Source organism: Armigeres subalbatus, chromosome 2 (assembly GCF_024139115.2).
Source record: "Armigeres subalbatus isolate Guangzhou_Male chromosome 2, GZ_Asu_2, whole genome shotgun sequence".
Taxonomy (NCBI): domain Eukaryota; kingdom Metazoa; phylum Arthropoda; class Insecta; order Diptera; family Culicidae; genus Armigeres; species Armigeres subalbatus.
In genome coordinates this window covers 345,400,475-345,422,147 of record NC_085140.1, presented here as the reverse complement: position 1 = coordinate 345,422,147, position 21,673 = coordinate 345,400,475, and the positions used below count along the sequence as shown (strand labels likewise).

Genomic DNA, 21,673 nt, shown 5'->3' with positions numbered 1-21,673 from the left:
GATACGTATTTCGATATGGGATGACTCTCATGGTATTCGTAGGCTTCCTGTAGATTTCGAGGCTCAATGTTGTATTTGCTTCCCTGATGGCCAGTAGATCCAAGAAAGGTAGTTTACCTTCTTTTTCCTCCTCGAAGGTAAATTTGATGTCCTTATGCACGTTGTTTATCGCTTCCAAAATCCTGGGTAGATCCTTTCGGTTGATGATGCTGAAAATGTCGTCAACGTATCTCCACCACTTCTCGGGTAGTATTGCCAGATTTAGGTACATCTTCACCTTTCCTCGCCATGTTGTTCGGCCCTCCTTAGCCGTGCTCCTCTACAAAACAAGACCATGCTCAAGGTGACTGGTTTCGATTCCCGCTCTGGTCTAGAAAATTTTCTGGTTGGAAATTCTCTTCTCTGGTAACTTGGCTTAGAAACCTCGTAGTTAATAACCGTGGAAGAGCTTAATGAACACTAAGCTGCGAGGCGGCAATATCCCAGTGTGGGAGTTATGTAAGGCCAATGAAGAAGAAATCAAGACAAAATTACAAGGCAAGGATATTACACTTTAGCATTTTCAAACTTAACCTAAAGAATGTCTCGATTGTTTCCCTGGCAATACATTTTTGTAATGAAATAAATTGTTGTGCTAACTCCATAAATTCGGTAGAAATTCTGATAAAAATAATGTACAAGTATATGTCACTACGTGATTACAATGGATAACAAAAGCATGGAACCGATTCGTTGAACAGTGAAATCGGTTATACGCGGTGCATCAGTCGACGACTTTCAATTTTGGACCATTCTACCATGCTAATGGTTTTGTGTGTACCGCTCTCCCCTACCTCTGCTGGTGAGGCCGGTGAGATCAGCTGGCCGTGGAAAAGGTGGAAACTTTCCTTTGTGTGTTGCTCAGTCGGTTTGTGTTTGAGTGTGGTGGAACACTTTCAGGTAGTGTATATTATAGTGTATAGTGTTTCGCCCGCGTTATCGTCGCTTGCCTGCGGAGCCGCGTCAGTAAACCAAAAAATATTTAGTAATTTAGGTCTGGCGTCGTCCGGAGGGCTTCGTCAATCAATACAACCAATCTGGTGAACGTTATTTTCAACTTTTGGGCGTTGAAATATTGGACGTCTGCCTATTAGAGCCGTTTCCATAAGGTGTCATAAATATAGAAGAGATCGAAGAAATATATAAACGTTTGGAGATTGTATTCGATTGCACGGTATTGTGAGCATAATCGACGTATTGCCTTTAGTAATTCCGGGTCGTAGAACAGAGCGCCACTCACTCGAGTGGTAAATAAACATGTGAGTCAGCAGCGTCATCCCTTCTCAGTTTGGATGGAGATTTGTGATGAAATTCATTACTCGATAGTGGCGCGCTCCGGATAGACATCGCATCGTCAAGGAACACGCGTTCCTATAGCTCTGATGGTGTCGTGTTATGAATCAGTTTGATAAAAAAAGAAGAAAGCAGGGGAAAAGTTCCCATAGTTGTTCTAGTTATCATCACCGGGTTTTCGGTTTACAATCAACGTACCTACCTATTTAATACATAGGTTTATTCATCTACATATCAGTGATTTTTTAGTGTTTAGGTGTTTGAAGCAGCAAATGTTAATTGTGTGCCTGCGCTGTTTTGCTAAATAGCTTTTGTTACGTGCCACGTTTGTTATGGTGAATTAAAATAGCGCACAATGCCTATCGAATTTGATGAAAACATGGATAACCGACTGAGACGAGATACAGATGTGAGTACCAAGTGAACTTTATAAATTTCCTCTTTATTTCAACCATCTGTTTACTGCTATTAGTGAAGATTGTTAATTCCGTAGAATCCATTCTCTACACCTGGGTAAAGAACATATAATATAGGTATTTTCATTTCCCTTAGAATGGTCTAGTGGACCGTTTATCAATAGGGTACCGACGTCTTCAGTGTCGTTAACCCTTTCCTTCTCATGGTAGCTATAGAGCTCCATCAAATTTTGCACCTTGCAACACTCGTCATATGACAAATGGTCACATTTCACTAAAATCTCTAAATGATTTTCCATTCAAAAAGTATTTGTTTTTCTATATTTCAAAATGGTATTGAAGTTTTTTTTTCAACAGGAAGAAGAGACACCATTACCGCTAGATAAGATAATCTGCAAAGCTAGGATATATACTTCGAATAATCTGGTTCTAATTCACTTATTTGGGTTCAGTCATGGTAGATTTCGATGTTTTGTCAAATATTAACACTCTCTCTAGCCTTACAGTGTCAATAGTAGAGACTTGGTGGGCGCAGCAAGTTAGATGTTAAGTAACCTGTTTGTTGTCAACTATTATTAGTTCGAGGTGAATTGTCCTCTACCAGTTACGAGTGTCATGATATCGTGAAGACTACAAATTGCCATGCTTCGTTGAGCTTGCCGATGTGTTAGCTAGGAGAAGACCAACTAATAAGGAATTAAAACTATATACAAGTTACCATAGACTGGCATGATACTGAGATCCAAATTAACTGGCAGAAAGTGTTGGAATAAGATCGTGATAAATTAAAAGCAAAGAATGGAATGGATTAACATATATAAACAACAAACCTTACACTGTGATAATCCCATCGAGCAGTTTTCCAAAGACATTCATGTTCTACGCACGTCTCGATATTTTCTTGAGTCGATATCGATTCATGAAGTGTTGAATTCATTGAAGTCTTTACAGAAACAGAACCTTTGAATAAAACGAAAAGGCCATGTCCTGTTGTATGTTCTTTGTTGAAAAAAGCTGCGTATTGCTAATTCGATCGATTTCGGATTCGCCCGCCTATAGTGAAGTAGACATAACGAAATCCGGTCAAATGGAGAGGCGAAGGAAGCGCGGCGACGTTCGATTTATATGCACATAAGTGTAACGTGGATTGGAACTAAACGCCGGTATTCGGATGGGTAGTTGACTTGACAGTGGTGATAAAGCAGCTTTTCGGTGCGACCACGACCTGTTGTGGGGGTTATGGGAAGAAGTTGTCTGGCGATAGTGTTGGGGTGGAAGCCTTAAAATTGTGTTTGTGGTAAGCGATGTGTGCACGTACTTCAGTATTCAAGTATTTACGCACCCGGTAGTTGATCTGCTCCGATTTTATTAAATATAAGATCGGTCAGCTTCGTAGCTTTGTTCAACAAGTTATTTGAAAATGCTGTTTTAAAGTTAATTTATTAATACGAAATTATGTTGTGTACCTTTCTACCTATGTGTAGATCACAATAAAACCGAATGTATCGACATATTTCAGGCTGTTAGTTCTTGAGGCGCCAATCGTCAGTTTCCCCGCACAGTGGCAGCTGAATACTGACGAATAATTTTATACATAATAAACATTAATTTCATTTGTGAAACGTTTTACACTTATTCATGGGTCCTGTACACCCCGAGTGGTGCAAAGGGCTGACTTAAAAAGCTGCTGACTCCATCCTGGGCAAAGGGCTGACTCCATCCTGAGCGATATTAAGCTATCGTCTTAATTTGAGATGGACGGGTTTCATATTTTGCAAACCCAAACCCGATTTAGAAATTTCTTTCGAACACGGACCCAACCCAAACCCGACATTAAAAATATTATCAAAACCGTACAATTCAAATTTATTGAGCATTGATGGATCGTTGTTTTGACCTATGGGAATGATGAAAAACGTTTTTCCATCTTCGAAGGAATTCCTGAAAAAAAAAATCCCGAAGAAATTACTGGGGAAATCTAGGAAATAATTCGGGAAATCAATAAGGGATTGTTATTTTTAATTCGTTTGAAAATTCCTTGAGAAAATCGTCAGGAATTTATGTTTTTTAAATTCAAAATTACTGATGATTTTCAAAGAGGAATTCCTGGGGATACTTCCGAAATAATTTCTGGAGAATTTCCAAAGCAATCACTAAAGGACTATCCACAGGAATTCCTGAACGAATTTCCAAGGTTATTCTCCGAAAGAATTCTTGGAGAAATTCTGAATAATATTTAAAAGGAATTTCCTAATGAGAACCTGAAGTGGTTTAAGAAAAATCTAATGGAATTAGTAAATCATTTTTGCGAAGGGCATTTTCAAATGAATTTCTAAAGGTATTCTCGGACAAATTCCTAAGAGAATTTTCGAAGAATTCCTCAAAAGGATTCCAAAACAAATTTCTGAAAAGATTAACGACGGAATTTGGAAAGAAATTTCTATGGAAATTCTAAAGCAATCTTGAGGGAATTCCCATAGGAATTTACGAAGGTTCAAATGAAAATTTCTGGCAGAGTTGCTAGAAGAAATTCTCTAGGAATGCCCGAGTGACATTACTGCAGGAACTACCAAAGTTACTGCATGATTTTTCCAAAGAAATACAGGAAACAATTTTCTTTACGGTTTCCGACAGTATTCTTGAAAAAATTTCCAAAGGAGTTTCCAAGGGAATTTCTTAAAACATGAATAAGCGTAACTGATAAGATTATCTTGAATGAGTGCTTTCGAACCTTTTTTTTATCTTTATTAAGGAGGCTTTCAGCCCGTGGCTGGCTCACCTCCGCGTGTTTTCGATCCTTTTGAGCATCTTGAAATGATGTTTCTGAACCTTTTGAAAGCAGGCTTTCATGTCTCTTGAGAGAATAATTCCGAGTCCCTCTAAAGGAAGTTTCCGAGGCTTTAAAAGGAGGCTTCCAAGCCACATGAAAGGGTTCTTCCAAACCTCTTGAAGAGAGGCTTTGAGGATCTTGAAATGACGTTGCTGAGCCGTTTGAAAGTAGACTTCTTAAAAAAAGAACTCCCAGCCACTCGAAAGTGAAATTACGAGCCATTTGAAAGGGCCACTCGTTATGGTTGGCTAAAAGGATTCCGAGTCCCTCGAATTCTGAGCCTCTTAAAAGGGGGCTTCGGAACCTCATGAAAAATGGTCTTTCCAGCCTCTTGAAATAAGGCTTTAGGCATCTTGAAATGACATTTCTGAGCCTTTTGAAATTAGGCTCCTAAGCTTCTCGAAGGAAGAATCCCGAGCCCCTCCAAAGGAAGTTTTCGAGCCACTTGAAGGGGGCTTCCGAGCATCTTGAAAGTGAGCTTCTGAGCCTCTTGAAAAGGGGCTTTCGACCCTTACAAAACGAGGCTTCCGAGTCACTCGAAAGGGGGCTGGCTGAAAGCAGAATTCCGAGCCCATTCGAAAGGTGGTTTCCGAGCCTGATTAGAGGGGTCTTTCGAGCCTCTTGAAAGGAGGCATTAAACATCTTAAAATGACTTTGCTAATTGTTTTGTAAATATGCTTCCAAGCTTTTTGAACGAAGAATTTCGAGCCCCTCGATTGGGTTTCCGAACCACTTGAAAGTGGGCTTCCGAGCCTCTTGAAAGGGGGCTTCCGGGTGTTTAAAAAGAGTGCTTCATTCTGGAAAAAGAGGCTTTTGACCTTTGAGCTTTTTGAATGAGGGCTTCCTATCTATTCAGAGGCTTCTGAACTACTTCAAAAGGGGATGACTGAAAGAAGAATTCCGAGCCCGTCGAAAGGAAGTTTCTGAGCCTCTTAAAAAGGTGCTTCCGAGCCGCATGAGAGGGGTTTTCGAGCCTCTTGAAAGGAGGCATTGAGGCATCTTAAAATGACGTTGCTAAGCCTATTAAAAATAGGCTTCCAAGCCTCTAAGAAAGAATTCCGAGCCCCTCGAAAGAAAGTTTCCGAGCCACTTGAAAGGGGGTTTCCAAGACTCTTGAACGTGGGCTTCTAAGCCTCTTGAAAAGGGGGCTTCCAAGCCTCCTCAAAACTCCGAGCCTCTTAAAAGGAGGCTTTCGAGCCTCTTAAAAGGAGGCTTTCGAGCGTCATAAAGGGGTATGGCTGAAAGAAGAATTCTGAGCTTCTCGAAAAGAGGTTTCCAAGTCTCTTGAAGGGGTCTTGAAAGGAGGCTGTTGAACCACGTCAAAGAAGGCTTCCAACAGTTTATTTTTTTGAAAAAAAAAACCTTTTTGCTTCAAGTCTTCTTAACCATCAAATTTAATATTTTAGTTAAGAAGTATATTCTTCACATACTTCATATTTTGTTTCGATAAGGTAGATTGATTTTGAAGATTTTTTTGATCTTTTGTCCCGCAGCCCTTCATACACTGTGTTTGCTGTGGTTGCCATAATTCGATATTTTTTGATTTACAAATTGCAATGCACATTATGTACAATACAAAGTCTTAGAATATAAATTTACACAATTATTGGAATTGTAATATGTCCGCCATTACGCATTTTCGTCCGAGGTACCCCCTGGGATCAGCGAAGGTACCCCCGGGGGTACATGTACCCCAGGTTGAGAACCGCTGTTGTAAATAAGAAGGTGCTGATGAAGTGGATTCATGCCTTCTTATTTACCACATTGATCAAAATGCTCGGAACGGTGGGTGCAGTTGACCTCCACAAACGTCAAATCAGAGACTATCCCACAGGCAAGCTGGCGGCCATTACCGCTCGCGGAAAACTGGATTTGGAAGGGTTATTTTGGAAAGGGGAAGGGTGTGGGAGAGGGGTGCACCCAACCAGCGGATGGCAGATTTTAATACAATTCTGCATAAGAACCTTACAGAAACTGTATAATAATTTGGCATATACAATTTCGGAAGATTTTTATACAATTTTTGTATTGAAATAATACAGATTTGTATTATTTTAATACAATATTTGTATAAAAAGCTGTATATGCCAAGATTTTATACAACGATTGCCAGATTTGTTTTTTGGGTGTATTGTTTAGAAAATAAAAAAGTAGTGGGTTGTATTAAAAATAAGACCGCAAATTGAACGTAGAATTACCTATATGTAGTGCGATAGTGGATGCGAAATTTGATCAACATTTTATGCATGTTCGTTCATGCCGAAATCCGGCTTCCGTACTTCCGTACTTCCTGACCTCTTTTCGTGACGGTTCCAAATTTGAAACTTTGGAATGACGCCCCTATCTTATCGAAAGACGTCATTCTACGTCAAAAGTGTGTTACTTCCCGGGTAGAAGAAAATAGCAAAAGACTACGATCAGATGCGATAAATTATTTTGTTGCTTGCCAATTTTTACAGTCGACTTGTTAAGGAGCACCTAATTACCTTAAAGTGATTTCTAATGTACTGTTAATTTACGTAAACAATACCGAACGTGGCAATGTAGTCTATACCATTCGGTTTGCCTAGTCTCATTTCTAAATTTGAAGATGTGTCGAGATGCCTTGGGCCTATGCCAAAACCGTAAATGACCGCGTGTTTCCCAGTGACTGTCCATTTCATTCATAATCACACCGTTAAGAAATGTTTACAAAGCCTACAGCCGTCCCAAACTGTATGTCACTAACGTGAGCGACCGTTCATTCTACTCGGAATTCATTTTGAATAGCTTATTCTGGATGAAATGTAGGTCAGCGTAGGAATCAACAGGAATCTGAACCTAGTAGTGTCTAGGCTGTAGGAGTGCCATCAAATCCAATTAGGACACTCGCCTAGGCTACGACAATGACGTTGATTACCTTTTTACTGCTGGTAGCACCTGGTTGACAGATGAATGTAGATTTGTCGGCAGTATTTATCATGTTTATAGTTTCATGAAATAGTATCGTACTAGGAGCATCAATGATGTCAACACGCTACACATGGCTACATGTCACGGAAGACCTATGATATAATTAGTAGCCAACAATAGTCATTTCACATGCTCGTCCTGTGCAATCCTAGCCCTTTTGTTTTTTTTTTCAAATACGGTGATGACTGACACTAGTATAGAATGGGGGATATGATGGAATGTAGAGAGTAAATAATGACCTTTCGGAGTAGAAAATATCTACAGGTTGTTAGGTGTGACGATAATGATAACACACGTTAATTTTTGGTAGGGGAAAATCTATTAATTACGTCACGACAGGGAAAAAATAGATTTTTGAAGCTACCCAGAAACCACAATTGTATATTTTTTTCAGTTTTTTAATTTTTGCCTTTCTCGTACAACAAAGTTGTACCGAAAGGCTATCATTTCACTCCAAAATCGAACTTTTTATAGAAGTCTCGGAGACCCATGATGTTATATACCAATCTACTCAGCTCGTCGAACTGAACAAATGTCTGTCTGTCCGTGTGTATGTGTGTGTGTGTGTGCACACGAAAACCGAAAAACATTAGCCACTTTTTCATATAGTAATTATTAACCAATTTTCTCACAACAAGTTGCATTCGACAGGAGACAAAGCCTTGTTGATCACTATTGAATTTGATAACGATCGACCATTGCGTTTAAAAGTTATTAGGGAAATGGAATCGAACTATATAAGCGCCATATAAGGTTGGTGTCTTGGCTAAACGCGAGAAAGGCAGTATCACCACTCGGTTAATTAAGTTGGTTTTTTTTTCTGATTGGGCAAACACTAATTACGTCAGGGTTTTTTTTTTATTTTTCAACCCCTACCTATCTATCCCCATATATTGTTTTTGTAACATGGAAAAATGAATACAACTGTCACCCCAGAACCTGGATAATTAGGTTTTATACATCTGTTAGAAGTAAAATAACTATATTAAAATATTTCATCGTAAACTCAAATAGCATTATCGTTGAATTACTGTAGCAATCAACTTATCTGAATGGATTTTTCACTAACATGTACGTTCATAAAATAACAAATTAATTAATTAAATAAACCTTCCGGTGCTTATTCTGGTAGACAACAGAGTTTATTTATGCATTCCCGAATTAGTGGTTGTGTGTGCCATTATCTAATTCGAAAAATGTCCTGCACTGAAGCCATATAAAGCAGCTTGAGTGCAGATGTACTGACGTGTTGATCATCATACTGTGTATACAAGTGATATCGCGATCGCGCGGGACACAACGTCAGACAGACCAACGCACATGCAAACATATGACGACGATGATAAGTTTAAAAATCTTTTTTATGTAAAGTGGTTAAGTGACTTTCAAGGTAGAGTATTCCAGGAGCGTTACACAAGAAGCATTATGCCGTTCCTATTCAGATTGACAATAACTAGAAGGGAGCATTCTATAAGTCCTGTAGTTTCTCAAGTAAGTGAGATGATTCATTGAATCTGTGCCTCGACAACCACAAAAACAACCACAGATCTTCAAGTAGCGATGCGTAGTAGGTAGATCATACAGACAAACTCGCATTCCGAATGATGGAATGCAATCTGTCATCGGCGATTAGCGCTGCCAATCTTGGCTGTTTGAATTTGTCGATCGGTCTATTTGCACAAGTTTTAAACCACTTAGCAATAGACAGCGGCAAGCAAGCAGTGTGCTTGAGTATTCATAGCGACCGTCGTAGAAATGCGCTACTTTTTTCAACGAGAAAACTAAGACTATCATCACAAGCACTGTCGAGCACCTACCTGCATGTTTGGAATTTTTCCAAACAGATTATAAACAGTGGCTGGTTGGGGAGCGTTGGAGTGCGTGAAACGGTAGTCGCGGAATAATAAATTAGTTTGTGGAACAATCGTGCTGATTGTCTATACTAGGAATGATCTGATTGAACGTGAAACGGTTAAACTAGCTTCAATGTAGCGTATATCAATTCAATACCAATAAAATGACAATTAATTACGCATCACCAGTTAGAAATGCTTCCGACGACAAAATTGCAGCGACGTACATATAAACGTTATAACGTGTAGGGTATTCTTTTGTATCATTTGTTAGAGAAACTGCATATTTCCATTTAACACAATTCCGAGAAAACATCAAACTGTTTTTGAACAATTTTAAGAAGTTTTAGAAGTTAGCCTTGCGTTTAAAGACGCAGGTATGCCAATCTGGCGAGCGGTCTAGTTGGGCTCTCGATTTGGTCTGGGATATTGTTCGGGAGGTTTTTTTAATTTCCTACACAGATAAAACAAATGTTGTGTAAACTTCAACTTTTATTCAAGCACATGTTAGGGGCTTTAATACAGGAACCATATCAATGGCTTCGACAGTTCACACTTCTTTCCGTAAAATATATGCATGGCGAGCGTTTAGCGTCGTTTATTCAAGTTTTTTCTTGGTCTCGAGAATGTTTTGCTTATCGATCGAATGTTGTTTATCGTGCCTTATATCGTATTAGTATTTAATCAGTTTACAATACTTTCCATTCATTGTTGATGCAGCTGTGTTTCGTAGCAAATTCGATGAAAATTTTGAATAATTCAATGAAATAATAATTCTTATTGTAACACCTATCCAACGGATGTTCAAATCTTAAAATAATTTTCAATGCTGTTGTAGTTGTTTTATATTTGAAATTCAATACTAATGGGTTATACCTTAACCTTACTACAGTGTTTAAAAAAAACTCACACTTAAGGGTTATATTGACACGGATTTGACTTAGCAATATCTCAGGCATTTCTCAGCCAAATTCACATGTTTATTAACTATTATTTATTTAGCTTACACCTAAACAGATAACACTGAATCAACAATTTGACGCCACAATACACGGTTCGAGGCGGCATCTCACCTTCCTCGAATGCCCCCCACGCTCGCCAAGTCGTTCTATACCTGGTCAGCCCAAACAATCAGTTTGTGCAGGCAAGTACACAGCTTTTCCGGGCCCATCTTCATAAGCTCTGCTCCGATACCATCTGCTTTATTGGTCTTTAGCTGTTGGATGTCATCCTTAACTTCCCTCAAGCTTGGAGCTGGTTGGCTTCCATAGTTCGCAGAACTAACGGAGTCATCCCCTCCGCTGCCTTGACTGTCACTGCCTGTACTCTCAGCGCCATTTAAGTATTCTTCGTAGTGCTGCTTCCACCTTTAGATCACCACACGTACGTTTTTCAAGATGCTCCTATCCTTATCCCTGCACATCTCGGCTCGCGACACAAAGCCTTTGCGGGATGCGTTGAGCTTCTGATGGTTCTTGAGAACGGCACAGATGTTCCATCTTCTCGCACTCTACTTTTTCCAGGCGGCATTTCTTCTCCTGAAGGTAGGTCTGTTGTCTTCACTTTCGTCTATAGCGTTCCACGTTCTTCCGGGTCCCTTGCTGCCTCGCGACCGCCCGTGCTGCATCCTTCTCCTCCAGAATCTGTCTGCAAACCAATCGTTCCGTCGACTTCGTCCCACATACCCGACGTTGCTCTCTACTGCATCGTTAATGGTTGCTTCAACTATATTCCAACAGTCCTCAAGAGGAGCCCCATCATCCTCTTTCGGCAACGGAGCCTCGAGATGCTGCGCGTATACAGTAACGACATCCTGTCGACTTCAGTCGCTCTAGGTCGTACCGCAGCGCCCGTCGGAAACAAACATTGTTGATGACGGATAGTTATAGGCGCAGTTTAACCATTACCAGATTGTGGTCAGAGTCGATGTACGTGGTCGATTTGTGATTCTGTCTGCAGTGGTGATCTCCAAGCGTACCGATACGGAAGGCTGTGTTGGAAGTAGGTGCTGCGAATGGCCATGTTCTTCTGAGTTCAGATATCTGCTGTTAGTAATTCACAGTGCGTATTGTTGAGAAGAGACAAAAGAGAAAATTGATTATAGACAAACTTTCTTCATAGAACAAAACATAATCACTTGGCGTCGGTGGCGGAATCATGGCGTCAGTGTCGGTTCGAGAAGCGGCCGTCGGTGGGTGGTTGCTGCAGAAAATTACTCACTAATGCAGCGTCTTCAACGATTTGGCTATCGTCGGCGACGAAATGTGAAATTTTTAAATGACACTTTTTGGTTTTGTTTCTGTTAGGGCCGATTTCTTCACCTCCACTTAGTGCTTAAACCAGGTTTAAGCGTATGGGTAAGCACCGCTTAAGAGTTAAGCGGAGGTGAAGAAATTGGCCCTTAGTGTTTGGAAAAGAAATCGGTTCTATCTTTAACCGTCGGTTTTAGTATCTATAACCGTCGATAGTTGAATCACAAGCGAGCGTCGGAGGAAAACGATGTAATAAATTTTAGCGGCAAATCAGCAAAGCATTGTTCGTCACAATCCGACGCCGTATTTTTGGTGGATTTACTTTACCCGTTCCTGGAATCGTAATGGATGGTCAGATCATAGAATAGTGTAAATAAATGATAAAGCAAACAACATCGGATTCGTTTTCCAAAGCGATTTGCAGTGGGATGGACTGGCTACTCAACAATGTGGCAAGATCCATGCCAGCCTGCGCTCGCTGTACTATACCTTCTCTGCCTCGTCGTCTATCAAGCTGAAGCTCTTCAAATCCCTTATTCTGCAGCATTTCACGTTCGGCAATATATTGCATGTTCATCCGAGTGCAAACTCTTTAGAACGACTTCGAGTGGCGCTAAACTGCTGTGAACGCTACGTCCATGGATTAAACCGCTACGATCATGTGAGTCACCTGCAACGTAACCTTATTGGATGCCCTTTAGAATATTTCTATGCGCATCGCTCCTGCATTTTTCTGAGAAACCTGGCGACAACTTTTTTCCCTGTTCGGGTGTGCCACTGCGACCAATTATTAGATCTATTGTAGCGTTACCCGTATCCTTAGTGTTTAAGTGCATGTCGAATTACTCCAGTGCTATTGAGAAGCAATGCAGTATCGGTTTCGATACAGTTGTTGTTTTGTTTTCTCAAGACCACCATGACAAGGTCCCGCTATTTAGACCCTTCATAGAGAGCAATCCCATTGAAGGCGCGCCCCTTATCTATAGGAAATCAATCCTTCCTTGAGAAAACAGAACAGTAATACTGTTTTTGGCCATGCATCGGAGCCCTAGCCACATCATTGTCTTGCTTCTAGAATATCACCAGTAAAACTCTTAAAACTCGGGATTTAGCTCTGTCTACAAGACCATTTCAAGCAAGAGAATTTGTTCAGTAATAAGAACTTCCGTGTGTTCCTCTAACTACCATTGTTCACCAGTTCAAGAAGAGTTAGTACGTATTTAAACCCCTAACTCGATTTTTCCAGCAGTCAGTTCAGCCTAGGACCGGATACCAAGGTTTTTAAACTAATTGCTTGAAAAGTTGTTTCCGTTGCATACAGTTTAGCCTCAAACAAGAGGAATTCGAGTCTTTCAACTGTCTGCTAGGTAACATTAATTATGTTTTATGTCTGAGACTGCTGTTGGAAGCGGGGACTAAATACGATAAATCCTTAATTACTACAACTTATTGCCTTAGCTAGAAAAATGGATTAAGCTATAGGGCTCTGTTTGTAGATCTTACACCGCAACACACTACGTCAAAGTGATCTACCGTGTTACGGGAATGGTGACAACTTAGTCTCCTGCGATACTTCATGGGAGGCTTGTTAAGTCCCGTGGTAGACGTTTGCAGAATCTTGTGGTCCCGGCTAACAATACGCTATGCTAGTTCGCTGTTCGTTCGAGGTGTGGTAAACCGGAATTCGTTACCGCTCGTTGTTAAACGTTCTTCGTCGGAAACAATTTTCAAGAGTGGCTGCATGGATTTTTGGACCCGCCCTAACTAAATTTATTTTATAAGTAGTAGACTAATTAATGACAATAATTATTCAAGTTTTGTATCTTTTCCAAATCGGAGGTAGTAATTTTAAAAAGATTTTTATCTTACGCTACTGGACAATAATAAACAAACAAAAAATAAATCGGTTCTTTTCATGACCGCAATTTTATATACAGAAAAGAAGGTTGATTCGAGATTAATTTTCTTCGAAGGACAAAACATAATCGCTTGGCGACGGCAGAAAGTTGCAAAATCGCAGCACGCTCCATTAAATTTTTTTTTCGAAGAATTCAATGGCGTCAATATCGGTCCTACGGCAGGTGGTGGCTTTGTTCACTGTGATGGCGTCTGCTACATTTCTGGCATTTTGATGGAGAAATATAGTTAAAAGTGTAATTTTACCTAACAAATTTATTAATGATTTTTTGATAAATTTTAAAACCAACCATGAATTTGAAAAAAATATAAGATTTTTTAATCAAATAACTAAAACTAAACCACTCATAACCATAACTCAAGGGTCCATCTTTATTAATGTGTTTTTTTTAAGTAGAAGATAGAATTGCAGCACAATGAAAGCGCTGTAACATTTTTCTCATATGGTTAAACATTTAAAGCTTTGCATACAATCATCTAAGGGTACATTGTTTGCTACATATGCAATATTTCTTCGAGTATAGTGAAATATTTTCAGAAAAAGACTCGAAAGAACAATAAGCTCGCAAAGAAAATTAACACACAAAGTTTGAAAATAAAATTCTTTTGCATCGTGCAGTTGAAAAAAACGTAATGCAAATTCGTTTGTTTCCCTTGGCATAAAATTGCTGTATGATGGTTGACAGTAAGTTTCGTAAGAACTAAATCTTCCAAATACTCCAAAAATGGCAATAAATCGAAAATTACTGGGCCGGGAACATCCAAAAATAGTTAAACCTGAATAAAGAATATCAGAATCTGAAGATGACCGTCCTAGCCTCGCCTTTTTGACTTTATAAAAGTCAATTTAAAGGCGATCAACAAATCTAAAAATCGTTGTCACCCGTCGCTGGCTTTTGGAAATGTGTGCCCCTTGAGGTTGATGTAGTCTTGCAATTGGATTCTAACGCGATGCACCTTAAAGAGAACAGTGCAAAATTTGAACTTGACTAAATTTCAAAGAAACAAACATGGCATTTCGAAGCAAAGGGTTTTTATTTCACACCCGGAGAGTTTCAACTTGGCCGTCGAAAAACCTGATATTTAAGGAGTAAGTTTGTGTGTTACACTTCTATCGTGAACACCCCTTATGTTGAAGATCGGTTCATTAGTGGCATATGAAGGAAAGCTATTTGAATCTAGAAAGGTATCATGGATCAGGGTGTTTGTTATTTCTCGACAATTCTGTGGACTATGAAATATTTTTCCACAAAGATCAGACATGGAACTCGAACAAATTTTCAACGAAAACTTGTGTAAAGATTCAATCATAAACTACGTAGACCTTTGAGTGTAAGGGAAGAGTTCGGAAAGTTTGGTTGTCAAAAAAATGCAGTTTACATGTCAGTCAAAGAACAATTATTACACCGAACATTGTGCTTGGATTAAATGACCTCGCTGATCAATTTTCCTCTGGATTACGGTATTTTCATATTTTGGGACTTTTACACCATATTCCGAATTGTTTATCTAAAATAAACTATTTTTTAATGCGATGACCTTCTGTAATAAACTTTACGTTTACATGTATTCCTTCCGACATTTTTAAATGTAAGACACACAATCAGTTGCCAGCTGAAGTTAAAGTTAAAGTATCGTTTCTGTTTTATGCCACAATTCCCTTCCTGGTTTGGTTGTTTGAATGAGTTTGTGTTACATCGTGTGTTGGGATCTACGCCGGTCACACTTCGTTGCGCTACATCTTCACAAAGTTTACGTTCAGCCAGAAAATATGACAACCATCCCATGGTTACCGCTTTCTGTGTCTTGAATGAATTCCTAAGCTGTTGTTTTTACATTCCATCAGATGTTAATGTAGGAGTAATAAGAGCGGTAGCGATTACTTCGACTGCCAAGTATAAATGATCCATAAGAATGAGGAATTTTTTCATTCAAATCTTCAAACGATAGTGGCAACAAAAGTAAACGGAAAAGTAGATTATGATAACACAATCTAAAAATAAAAATCAATGTGGTATTTTTGGAAATTGAAAATGCGATTAATTACTATAAAAAAGAAAACGGAAAAGAAAATGTTTGGTTGTAAAATTTTCGTAAAGTATCATTACTTTGGTTTTTGATACATTTTTTTATGGAAAATTCCTTCTTTATCTAGCTTTTACATCCCAACCGGGTGGCTTCCTCTTCTCTTCACGCCATCCATCGGCTGCGTAGCGGTGCGAGAGTAAGTTCTCTGCATTGTGAACAGAATTGAATGAACAGCTCGCGCGGAGACGACTACATACAAGCGCGCAATGAATGAATCCTCACGCTAGGCGTATATCCATCGGTCGACGATGTGGTCCTCCTGCGAGCAGCTACGATTCAGTTTTCGAAACAACTTCGCCCGGAGCGGTGTGTCAGTTTAGTAGCCAACCAAGTGTCTGCGCTATCGCGTCCCGCACGTTTGCGCCTCAAAATTCTAGAGCTACGAATCCCGAATTTGATATTTTTGTTACGAACGGGTTTGTTAAAGCGAGTGGTGAATCAACGGGTTTTTGTTTTGAAATCGCGACGATCTGTAATAACGCGTGAGCGTGTGTCCTTCAGTCAGCAGTTATTCTAGAAGAGTCGGCCGGTTCACAAGTTCTGTTGATCATTTATCATCTTTCTCGGTTGGATGCTGGTTTTCGGGAGGGAGGTTTGGAATGTGGATCTGACTAAAGATACAGCGCAATTCGATGGTCTATACGTTTTCGTGAGGTTCCATTCAATAGATTGAAAAGAAAAGCCAACGAGTGCAACGAACCGTGGTAGGTCGAGTGCTAGTGAAGCAGTGAGCTGAGAAGTGAATGCCTTTCTCAAGCCACAGGTGCAGCTCGATGTGTTACGACTTACGCGAAGAGCGATAATAGAGAAGGAAGCACCAAAAGTGCGTGACGATATTTTGCTTCACCATTAAAGCAACTTATAAGGCATTGGTTTTTGGGGGCATCGCCAGATATTTTGTCGGATATATACGCAGGGGGCCTGGCGGTAGTGAAATTGTTCGTGCCACGGATAGCATGAAAAGCAGGCGTAGAAAAAGTGACTGAGGATACGGTCGGTTGGTGAGTGTACAACCATAAGGCATAATAATGTCTGTCAACTATGTGTACAAAGTGAAGAAAGGAATACACAAAGTGATCTACGACAAGCTCTACTTCAACTGTTCCACGTTCAGGAAGATGCATTACGAAGTGAGTAAATTATACTTTTATTTGAATAACCGATATGTCATCATTGTTGCGCGGAATATGGTTGTTTAATTTCGGGCCGGGTGATTTTAAGCTACACTCTGAACAACAAATTATTCGTATGAATAATGTAACTACATATCTCGTTATTCTGAGAGATAGTAGTTATTGTAAAGTTTGTGGTTCCTTTTATTCTCTTATTATGTAGGGGAAACTGGACACACATGATTCCCGGGGACACACAAACTAATCACATTTTTATACCAATGATATATGCAAACGGATCCGTTAGATAGATTATTAAATCTGAGTAACATTTGATATTAGTTGCTTTATGTATATGGGTTTTAGAGAGGTTTTATTATTTAAGCATTCTCAATCCTTTTTTTCTTCAAAAGTTTAATAACTTTGAATATGCCCAACCAAAACGTACCAAATTTCTACTGGACAAAGTTTTATAATTGTAGAATTGAATAAATTCATTCAATTAACTATTGCTTATTTTCCATTGAATACAAAAAACAAAACAAGATAAATACTCAAAATGGACACACTTGATCCCCCACAGTTTGGACACACTTGATCCCGATATTGCATATATTTAGGCGTTTGTTGAATACCGTCGCATATTATTGTAATGTATGTAACTAATTGATCTGTTGAATTCTTTTCGAGTAAAAAAGTATAAATAAATTTAATTTCTCTTTAATTTTGTCAATCAGACAATACACGCATAATTTGAATTCACTACACTCAAAAGCCTTATTTCATTCACCAGAACAGTGTAGTAGTGTAGTTGAACATACTTAGTTTTGATTAGTATTATTAAAAACATAAATTAAGTTAAGCTTTGAAAATACTCAACAAATCACAGGGCCTAAAATCAGTATTGTACGATCTGATATTAATATTTTTTATGTTTGAACTAGGAGAAGTTTGCTTACATCACCATTTATTTGTAAATCAACTTAAAAAAAATTAATAATAGGCTCATTCAACAACTTTTGGTCAGTTGTTTAAGAGAAATCGCATTTGTGTAGTAATAACACGCACTACAAAAATGATGATGCTTGATAGTACCATATTGATGTATGAAGTTACCATCCATCCATTTTTGAACGATTTTGCTCTACTACCTCTAGACTGCCGGTGAGAACGATGACCCATTCTTACCCCCAGACCCATTATCACCCCTGATGGCGGTATCACAGTATTTTTTATTGGTTCCAAAACAGGTACTCAGGGATAATTACCATGGGCCATGGCATTTGCAGTGTGGCCAATTGTTAGAGATTTAATAGAATAATTAGATTCTAAAATTACAAAGATATATTTATGTATCAAACATCCATTTTTGGTATCATAACTGAATCAATCACAAAGATAGATCCTCTTCGGATCATCGTGGTTGTCGTGGAGTGGAATGGTTTGTGGAGTGAATGGTTTGCAGATAAATCATCATCACCATGCCAATTTTGTTGCTATAGCAGACATTCTATCTGTCACTATTACTCTATTCGAGAACCAAAATACTTGCCTTGCTTAATACCAACAATATTTAATTTTCGCACGACTGATATTACGACAGACTTTGAAGAATTGTTAGGATTTGAGGGTAGACCAATTCAAACTTTCATTAGACTTGGAAGAACCTAAACATGTTCATCTCTTAAAGGGATCAATTTCCCCTATTTGGGGATCAAGTCTCCTGCAAATTTTGAAAATGCCAAATTTGCAATCTTTCGGCAAAATCGATTTTTTAATAACTTTCATGAACAAATAATTGCTTCCAATGACGTTTTTGAAAAGCTAATTAAATTCTTTATCAAGTCCATCAAGAAGCGTGCAAATCTGTGCATGTTACATCGAGGAATATCCTAAACAAAAGTGGGGATCATGTGTGTCCAGTTTCCCCTACTTATTTTATTGTTTTTGGAAAACCACAGAACAAGTACTGAAAGTTGTTCAATAATGTTAGAAATTCAAAAAAACTTGTACAATTTTACTTAACTTATTGTTATTTTCTATCATAACAGAGCAAATATCTATCATAGGTAGGACGATTTTATTTAATTATACATATCATAAAAGCATAACTATCCCATATAGATAGAAAATTAAGCAAATATGGGGCAGTTATGCTTGCAGCGGCAGACAGGTGCTAAATGAGTAGTCAACATGTCGGAAGTGCGTGGTTGCCAAGGTTAAAGCCATAATAAAGCTACTATGAGCGGGATGATTAGTGAACTTAACGAAATATTTAGATTACTGAATCATTTTGATGATACATATCCAGATTCAAATATTCTGAGTTTTACTTACTTACTTCTACTTAGCCCATCAAGTAGGGCTACAGCTCTTCGATGAACCTACGCCAAGGGCGTAGCCAGAAAGGGGCAGGGGGGGGGGTGCGTCGCCCCCCCTAAATTGTGGAAAGATTGAACGGGTACTGAAATGAATTCCCTCAAACATGTGCACTTTACGATCCAATCATATACAGAAATAGGTGGTTGAAATTCAAAAGATTCCCAAAACTTATTAGGGCATCCAGGATCCATAGGGGAGGAGGTTCGGTTGTGGGCACCGTTCGGTTATGGGCACACCTACGTATCTTTTCACAGATAACAGATGCTGTCATTCTGACAACCGTTATTAGTTTGCTATTGTAACATGATGTTTTGTGCTCAATATCAAACCGGATGGAGATCTCTACTTTGAACTAGGGACAAATGATTTTTTTTACAAAAAACAACACAAAATTTCTTATGGCCTTTTTCAAAGTGCCATAAATTGAAGTGATTAAATTCAAAAAGTGAGTTCTAATGCATATTTATGCAGTAAATTTAATCTATTTCGAGGCTCAATGACGATTGCCATTAAAATTTTAGCGGGAAATTTTTTTCTTCATTTTTGAAAAAAGGCTGCTAAATTCGGTTCTGGGCACCTTGATTGGTTCGGTCATGGCACCCTTATTCTATTGGCAAATCATTCAATATAGTTTTAAATGTCCCCTAACTTATTTCAAATGATGTTTTAATGCAGTTTTTATAATTATTTAGACATAATTGATTGAAATAATGAGTTTAATTCATATTGTTGTTCTTTGGGTATGCCTACTTATTATATCCACACTTTTTGGAACAAATCGTTGACTGATTTTCTCACAAGTTGCATTCGACAGGGTATCCTGTCCGTATTGAAAATTGGTCAAATCGGACTATGGGATCAAAATGTATGGCCAAAATATTAATTTTTTTTATGAACGAGAAAGGCACTATAACCGCTTGGGTGATTAATAATGATTTTTTTTTACTGTGAGGTATATCAATGAAATGTAAATCAATGAAAAACCGGAACCCATTTACCTAAAGTGCTATTTTATACTTTTCTTATGTGATTTTTTCAATATCCTCCCTAATGCACCGATGGAGGCATCATCACTGCTAGGTAGATTGATCTGATTTTTACAGTGCCCCCTGGCTATTAGAATGAATAAATTATTCCTTTTCTTTGAATCTGGGTAATTTCTATTCATGTTTCTTTCTTTTAAGCTGAGTTTTCAAGGGTGCCCACAACCGAACTACAAAATTGAAATGTCCAAAGATGTCAAATTTTCAAAATTGTAAATATTTTTTTCAAACCGATGAAATCAAACTATTTTTTCGCTAGTAGTAAGGTTATTAGTATAGCTTTCAAATGTCGACATAAGATCAACTAGGGCCGAAGTTATGGATCAAAGACAAAAGGGTGCCCACAACCGAACCTCCTCCCCTAATATATGAAAGTTCAAAACAACTCAAAACATTTCGGGCTCAAAATTCTCCTTGAAATCCTTCTAGAAGCTCCCTGAACTTTTGAATTCCTCCGGAAAGTTATCCACAAATTCCTCTGAAAATCATTCTCATGTAATTGTAATTCCTCCTTATCTAGAAACCCCCACTTTTTTAGGAAATTCAGAGGAAATTCCTTGAAGATTTCTTTTCTTCTCTACAAGATTTACTTCTGGATATTTCTTCGGCTATTCTCTCTTCAGGAAGAATCCGGCATTTCCTTCAGGAATGCATTCGAGAGTTCCGTCAAGAATACATACGGAATTTCTTTCCAAAATTCTACCAGAAGTTTCTTCAAAAATTTATGACGGAAATCCTCCGATTTGGCTCCATAATTTCACTTGTAAATCTATAAGAAATTCCTTCGGAAATTCTTCTAGGAACTTCAAGAAATCCTCTAGAAATATCTTCATGAATTTCTCCTGGAATTCGTCCAAGTATTTCCCCAGAAATTCTTACAGGTATTTTTTCGGGAGTTTCTTCAGGTACTTCTCCAGGAATTCCTTCAGGAATTTCTCCGGGAGATTTTCCGCGGAAGTGTACTAGAATTCCTTCCGGACTTCACTCGGAATTTACTCGGATATCTGCCAAGAGTTCTTCCAAAAATTTCTTCGGAACAATCCGCAGGGATTTTCTTCAGCAATTCATCTGGGAACACTTTCAGGATTTCATCTGGGAATTTCTGCATTAATTCCTCCTGGTATTTTTCTGGGAATTCCTTCAGATATTTTTTCGGAAATTCCTTTAGGAACTTCTCTAAGAATTATTTCAGGACTTCCATGTAGATTTTCCTCCGGAAGTGCTTGTGGGAGTTCCTCCGGGAGTTCTTCCAGAAGTTTTTCCAACAAATTCTCCGGTAATACCTCCAGGAACTTCACAGGGAATTCCTGGAGGATATTTGGCAGGAATTTCACGGGAAATGGGATTTCGGAAGTTCCTCTAGAAATATTTTTTCTCTTTCTCTAGGGTATTCCACCGGATGTTCCTCTGAAGATCCACCAGTAGTTCCTTCGGGAATTCAATCAGGCTTTCTTCCAGGAATTCATTTAGCATTTCTTTGGGCATTTATATACAAA

General features: G+C 38.7%; 1 protein-coding gene across 21 annotated transcripts in view; it reads left to right on the top strand.

Annotated features, from left to right (window-relative positions):
• The first annotated feature begins 839 nt into the window (after window positions 1-839).
• LOC134212887 (testis-specific zinc finger protein topi-like) overlaps window positions 840-21,673 on the top strand; it is a 54,020-nt gene continuing 33,186 nt past the window's right edge. For 3 of the 21 annotated variants that reach the window (XM_062691174.1, XM_062691161.1, XM_062691173.1), the window contains exon 1: window positions 1,305-1,741. Coding sequence is in view for 8 of the 21 variants with exons in the window: in XM_062691175.1 (XP_062547159.1) it covers window positions 16,669-16,770 (102 nt within the window). In the remaining 13 variants the exon portion in view is untranslated. The other 18 variants (XM_062691171.1, XM_062691167.1, XM_062691182.1 and 15 more) reach the window with 18 other exon arrangements.